Source organism: Eptatretus burgeri, chromosome 10 (genome assembly GCF_056783735.1).
Source record: "Eptatretus burgeri isolate ZD-2024b chromosome 10, Ebu_testis_v1, whole genome shotgun sequence".
In the NCBI taxonomy this organism is placed as follows: Eukaryota; Metazoa; Chordata; class Myxini; order Myxiniformes; family Myxinidae; genus Eptatretus; species Eptatretus burgeri.
This window is the reverse complement of record NC_140970.1, coordinates 2,087,105-2,094,604: the sequence shown is the minus strand read 5'-3', so window position 1 is coordinate 2,094,604 and position 7,500 is coordinate 2,087,105. Positions and strand designations below refer to the sequence as shown.

The following is a 7,500-nucleotide window of genomic DNA, read 5'->3' as shown; positions in this document are numbered from 1 at the left end:
GTGCTGGGCGGGGACTATTGTCCGGAGAGAGGAAGGAAAAAGAAGAACCTCTCGGTCCACCACGAATGTACGAACAATGTACAGCCTCTTACACCTCCCGACACACATGTAGCGTCCATTTACGGAACAACCTGGCTAAACATGCATTTAATGGGGGATCTGGGCTAATCCTATATTTAATAACACACTAAGGGCCATTTCCGCAACAATATGAAGAGTCTTCACAAACTACTCCAAAGTGATAAAGCTAAAAAAAATGCAAATAAAATGTGAATAAATTCGATTAACAGAGAAAAATCAAATAATTCTCAGTTACATCAGGATTCAACCCCTTGGCCTAATTAACCTTAAATCACTTTTGGAGTAAATTATTTGTTTGAAAGGTTATAAAACAAGTGTAAGAGGTTTCACCTGTATGTAATCAGTAGTTTAACTTAAAAATTAACCCCCCCCCCACTCCCCCTCCACCATTGTAAGGCATTTTCAGTTGAAACTCACTTGGTCAACAAACAAGGCAAACATGAAGACCAAGGAGCATTCAAATAAGTCAGACATAAAGTGGTGGAGAAGTACTGCTCAGGAGAAGGTTATGAGAAGATTTCAGTCACTCATTTTCCCTTTGAGTACAGTGAAATCCATCATTAAGAAGTGGAAGACGTATCATACCACCCATAAAAGACGTATCGTATCAAATAAATGTTCTTGAGTGGCCCAAAGTCCTACCTTGAACCCAATTGAACATTTATGGCAAGACTTGAAGATTGCAGTCCATCAACGATCCCCATCAAACTTGGCAGAATTAGAGCGATTTTCACGTGAATAATGAGCAAAGATTTCACCCTCTCACTGTACAAAGCTGGTAAAGACCAACCCACAAAGACTCAGAGCAGTCATTGCTGCAAAGGTTCTTCCACCAAGTGCTAAACTAAGGGGCTGAATACTTTTACAACCAGTGAATTTTCATTGGTACATGTTTTTTGTTGGTATTCCTGACACGTAACCTCCTTCAACTATAACAATGTTTAGCTTGATCTCTTTCATTATGAATAAAAATGTTCATTTTGAAAACTTTTCGACATAATTTGTAAATCATCGAAATGTGGCATTATTAGTAGGGGGTGAATACCTTTGCAGGCCACAGAATGTTGTTTAACTACTGCCAGCGAAGCGACGGGCTCAATGTTAGTTTATTTTAAATTGTCCGATTGCCCTCCTGAATACACATGGTTATACAATGTTGGAAATGACAATGGAGAAACATATGAAAGGATGACAGGCTATCAGGAGGTGTAGTAAAACTCAGAGGTAGAAGTGGGACAGATCATGGGGTGATGCTGCACAAGCAGACTTGAATTTCTGGGTCGAAGAGCTCAAGACAGACTCAGGAAGGCTGTACCACAGGCGAGAAAATTGGGGACTGCATGAAAGTCCTCATTTAACTTGGGAAGGGTAATTTCTGGTAGAATACATGACACCTGGAAGAGTAGGGGCTGTGCTTTGAGGTGAGAGGGTAGGAGGAACAAGACAAAAAGTCAGTAAAAAGCTTTTATTGGTGTTGTTCTTGTTTGGAAACATTCTGATTGGTTGGATGACACCACAGCATAAATTGTTCACAAATGACTGCTGGTGCAGTGATATTTTCATATGATAATGTGGTATTTTCCTTTTACAGTCTTTTCTCACCATTTCAATGAAATAATTTCTTATTCTGTGAAAAAAAAAATTAATCGATTTCACAAAAATACAAATCTGAAGACGACAATGGTTCACGAGCGGTATTTGACGATGTAGATTGTTTCAGAAATCAAGGATGAGACAATGTGATAATTTTTGACCAAGTTATAATGAATTATAGTGACCTTCAATCAACAGCTGCAAAATGTCGAAAACCCGGTTTCGTTCAATAACTTTCAAAATGTGACCTTTGCATAACCCTTAAAGGTCACAAAACAATGTTGTGGACATTAAAATAAGGAAACAGGATACATGCTATAGCTTATTGGAGTTAGTTCGTCGAAGAAGGTCGAAAACCCGGTTCGATTCCCACAACTTTGAAAATTTGACCTTTGTGGGCATTAAAGGTCAAAGGTCAAGGATTATGACCTTTGGTGCAAAACTTCCTCTGGAACATTCCAAGAACAATATAACATCATATAGGCTGTATGGCATTTCGCACTCCTCGGATTATCCATACTTTGATGAAATCAGCGTAAAAAAACAAACTTGAAGGGGGCGCCACGGGCAAGGTGTTCGAGATAGAGCAAAATGGTTTCAATACTTTAACTGGGGAATGGCCTCAAGATTATGCATAAAAAATATTGTCATCCTAGCTCTCAAAGTTTGGGCGGACGTATGATTTTTATGTCGAAATTCTAAATTTTATAAGTTTTTGACCTTGTGACCTTGACCTTGGGACAAAAATGAAAAATCGGACAATGACAAGTTTTAGGAAATTCATTTTGCTATTCAAATACCGAAGAACCCATTCCATTCATTGATGTCCCGAGGAGAAGATAGATTTTTAATCCGACTACCCCTAAAAATGGCTATTTTTTGTGGGCGTGGCTCCGCCCGCAATGGGCGTAGCACGCCCTCATACAGGAAAACAACCAGACATTGATATCGAACACATAACCAAGTTTCAAGATCGGATCAAAGTCCACGGATTTATGCTCTGGACAGACACACAGACACACAGACACAACGAATATAGTGGTCACTCTGGCTGGCACTCGTGAAGCAATAATTGCACTGCTGGTGAAGTCTCCCCCTACCCCACCCCCGATTATTTTGTCCAACAGGTGCAACTCTTTGTGAAGAAGAATCTCGTCATCACAGGAGGTTTCATTGGTGGTTTCCTGCTGGGGCTTGCTTCTTAACCAAGAACAGAGAACAAAGGATGGAGAATGGGATTTTTATTTACTGCATCAAAGGCTAAATGTCCCACAGAATTGAAAAAGTGAGAGAAAAGTTTGTTTTGGATCATCTGGGAGTTTGAGGATTAAAATTTATTATTATTATTATTATTGTTATTATTATTTTTTTTCTGGAAAACATTTGAGACGCACTTTGAGACGAAAACATTGGAAGTTTAAAAACGTGGTAAATTTGGGGCTTGCACGCTATTGGAGGACATTGGTTTAATGAGGGTACAGGGGTTGTATAACCATAATGCGTTTAGTGGCGGGGTAGTACCTAATGCATTAATATTTGAGAACGAGTAATGTGAGGAATTGAATCTGAACTTTGGGTTCCAGTCAATGAAGGGTGGGATAAAGAGTTGTAAAGTTGTTATAACCTTGACAAGATATTGTCCAACACCGATCACTGCTACATTCACTTGCTTCGTATTGTTAGCCTTTTCTTTTGTTAATTGCTGCCATGCTCTTACTGTTCCAAATTGTACATCTCTGATTTCCCGACAGACTTTCTTTTGTATTGCTAAAAGCCCTGCTAATTGATGATTTCTCATGTTGCATGGGTCATTTGAACTGCCTATTAAATGTCACCGATGGGATGTTTTTTTTTGTTTTTTTGTTTTTAAATTGTATTATTATGATCATTATTGTAAATTCTCTCGTGTGTTTAATATGATGGTGTAGCTTCAGTTTGGTTGGAGCATTTGAATACCAAGCAGAATTATTTCCATCCACCAATTGTTCTTAAAATGTTGTATCATGTGCACCATTGTCTTCAACACAAATGGTTCGACAACTTCTGTTCTCATAAAGGAGTGTCTGGTGGTGCTACCATTAAGCTGGTAGTGACCACAAAGACCCCACTGAGGAAAGGTAGTTCGTATAATGGGTTTGGATTAAATCGACGTCTTGTAAAACCATGGAGTTTTGCGCTTGTGTTACCCTGCATCGCCGGCATGTTTCTTTCACTGCAAACTGACAAATCCAGGATAGCGGACGAAAATGGCCGTCATGCATTATATGTGGTGCACACGATCTGATGCCAATGTGGATATCCCACATTGGATGTTTGCTCGTGGATGGCTATCCTTTTTGGTTTTGTGGTAGCAGCAGTATGGATTTGTGGTTCCATTTAATAGCGTTTCTCTTTCAAGAAAAGTTCGATGAGAATTGCAAGCAGTATTGTCTGCTTCGTGATTTATTGGACCATTGTATAATTGATATTTTTCATTAGTACAGTACTATTATTTTGGACTCCACATGTTAATTATTTGTGGATCGTTGAGCTGCTGCTGCTGCTGCTGCTATTTATTTTATACATTCTAAATCTGTACTTTTGCACAGGTTCCCAACACATTAACGGAATAAACATTCGATCTACACTACATGCTGGTGTGTCTTGTGATATCCTCGATCACTGGTACCCAACAATCGATCACTGGTCCTCGATCACCCAACAGTCTAAGTGGGAGGGAGATCTCAGTTGGGAGATGATGATGCGTCAGTAGAGAATGTCCAATCAGAATTGACTTTGTTGATAGGTGTCTATTGGACTGTTGTTCTTCATTACTCATTCACTTTGTGTGGATTTCACCTGAAGAGAGCACAACGAAAAGCTTTGTAGTTTTCTTTTTATGGTAATGTCCTTCAAAATGTATCTGTGTATGTATGTGTATGTGTATGTATATATATATATATATATATATATATATATATATATATATATATATATATATATATATATATATATATATATATATATATATATATATATATATATATATATATATATATATATATACACACACGAGGTGTGTTCAAAAAGTATCCAACCTTAATTTTTTGCGCGTAAACAAATGAAGCGAGGGAGGCATGGTTTGGTGCATGTATGTAGGCGATCCTAATTCGTATGTGTAAATATTTTCCCGCCTGCAGAAGCTGTCAGTTGCCAACAGACCGCCGATGAGTGAGGAAGTGTAAGAGCGCCGTCGGATTTTCGTTTTTGACAAAATGGCGGAAAAACTTGAACAACGCTACTGCATCAAATTTTGTGTAAAGCTTGGCGATTCCCAAGTGGAAACGATCCGCAAGATTCAACAGGCCTTCGGGAATGAAGCAATGGGCACCACACAGATAAAAGAGTGGTACAACCACTTCAAAGATGGTCGCACATCAGTGGAAAGTGAAGCACGTTCTGGTAGGCCCTCAACATCCCAAAATGAGATCGTCATTGACCAAGTGAGGACCCTGCTGATGCAGGATCGTCGAATCACGATCAGAGAACTTGCAGACAAGGCGGGCGTCAGCATTGGATCTGATCATTCCATTGTGACTGAGGATTTGGGCTCAAGGAGAATCTCAGCGAAGTTCGTGCCAAAGCTGCTAACGTTCGAGCAGAAGCAACTCCGTTTGGAGATCGCACAGGACATGCTGGAGACTGAACAGCGATCCCAACTTCTTCAACACGGTGATCACTGGCAATGAGACCTGGGTTTATGGGTACGACCCAGAAACCAAGTTCCAGTCATCACAATGGAAGCATCCAACATCCCCGAGGCCAAAAAAGCAAGGAAGGTCCACAACAATGTCAGTCATGCTGACCGTCTTCTTTGACTCCAGTGGCGTGGTTCATCACGAGTACGCACCACACGGCACAACCATCACCAAAGAGTACTACCAAGAGGTACTGCGTCGCCTTAGTGACGCTGTGTGACGCAAACGGCCGGACCTGTGGGCAGCGGTCAATTGGCAGCTCTATCACGATAATGGACCCGCCCATTCTTCACATTTGATAGAGTTTCCTGGCCAAATACAACACACCTGTGCTTCGTCAGGCTCCCGACTTTCCCGACATGGCTCCGTGTGACTTCTGGCTTTTCCCCCAGTTGAAAATGCCCCTGAAAGGGACCAGATTTCAGTCCAGAGAAGACATCATGTGGCATTCGACGGACAGCTGCGTGCCATCCCAAAAGAGGCGTTCCAGCGCTGCTTCCGACAGTGGCAGAACCGTTGGGAGAAGTGTGTGGCAGCCCAAGGGGACTACTTTGAAGGAGATTAGTGTAAGTTTGTTGTATCTGGATACGAGTATTTTTTATTAACAAAGGTCGGATACTTTTTGAACACACCTCGTATATGTATGTATGTATGTATTGTTGCAGATTCGCGCCCGCCGGCGTGCGAACGGCCACGTAACTCGAATCGCGGCACGTCGCCCACCGGACGGACAATCCCGTCGTGACCCTCTCGGACTAACGCCGGGAACTAGTCACGGGTGGACCTTTCGGCCTCACCACGATCGTGCCAACCGGCCCCCCGCGTGGGATAGGGTTGCTCGCCAAATTCGACCTACCTAAGTACCCACACGGAGGGTAGACCGGGCGATCGCACCTCACCGCAGGTCGACTTCGGACACGGGCCACTTTAAGCGACCCGTTCCGTACTATCGGGATAACCGAGCGGTGTTATCGTCGGCCTCGACGGTTCGATTAATTATCGGGCGTTTTAGCCCACGACCAACCCTTTACGTGAAGCAAGATGGAGATTCAATAAAGGAAAAGACGAAGCGAAACGGGAAAACAGTTCAACATGAAGCACATTTATTTCGCGATGAACGGAAAGCACACATATACAATTACACCAAAAGCAAATGTAAAAGAAGAAGAAACACAATAATACACAAAAAGCAAATGCAACAATGCAGATCGAACCGACTACCAAGCACACGGCAACACTTATACAGTTTTACTTCACAGACGGCGCCAGCAACACATACACTCAAAGCAAAAGAAAAGGATCACCCTCAAGGATGAGGGGGGTAGGCGGGCCTGGGGCCGAGACCGCGTCGGGCCTACCCGTCTGATGATGAGCCGCAAGATGGCGGTGGCGCCCCGACTCCGCGGGCCTCGCGGACAGTGTCTGGTAGGGGGTGGGAACGGGGCCCCCTTCTCGCACTATCTCAGCGCGGGGGGAAACAGGAGGGGGTTGTTGATGCTCGGGGGAAGGAGGATATCTCCCTGTCTCGGGTCCCGCGACGAGCGTCCCAACCACGACCTCGGTCGCGCCGCCGGCCTCTCCCTCCGCAGCTCCCCGACTCCGACACGAGCACCCCCTCGACCGCCTTCGCCGCCGCCACCTCTCCACAGCTCCGTCCAACCGCCTTCTCCGACTCCTCTCTTGACTCGTCCCAACTCTTCACTGACTCCGAACTCTTAACTTCCTTGACTGACGAACGCAGCCCCTTATATGCCCCGTGGCCTCGCTCCTTCACCTTCGACCCTTTACCTCCGACCCTTCACCTCTAACTGGCTCCCCATTGGACCGAGGAAAAGTGGGCGTGAATGCTTTTTGATCCATGAATTTGCATATCGCGATATTACTCCAACGCACCTGGAGGCGGGGCCAAATCGCCCCACGCTCGCCGATAGGACGGAACAGAAGTGGGCGTGAGTCGTTTTTGATCCGTTTCCTTCGGAAAGGCTGTGCCTCTGCACCCGCTGCTCGGTGCGCGCCCTGCACGAGTCCAGTATCGGTGCCCACAAGCGGCGCGGAAATGACGGTGATGCGATGGTTGCGAGAGCGAGTT

At 43.9% G+C, this 7,500-nt stretch overlaps 1 protein-coding gene across 1 annotated transcript in view; it reads left to right on the top strand.

Annotated features, from left to right (window-relative positions):
• Nucleotides 1-4,303, top strand: part of FUNDC1 (FUN14 domain containing 1) — a 62,691-nt gene extending 58,388 nt beyond the window's left edge. The window contains exon 5 of the mRNA XM_085896826.1: nt 2,802-4,303. Within this exon, the coding sequence (XP_085752952.1) occupies nt 2,802-2,879 (78 nt within the window). The 3' untranslated portion in view covers nt 2,880-4,303. The remainder of the gene's footprint in view (nt 1-2,801) is intronic.
• Nucleotides 4,304-7,500: the final 3,197 nt, after the last annotated feature.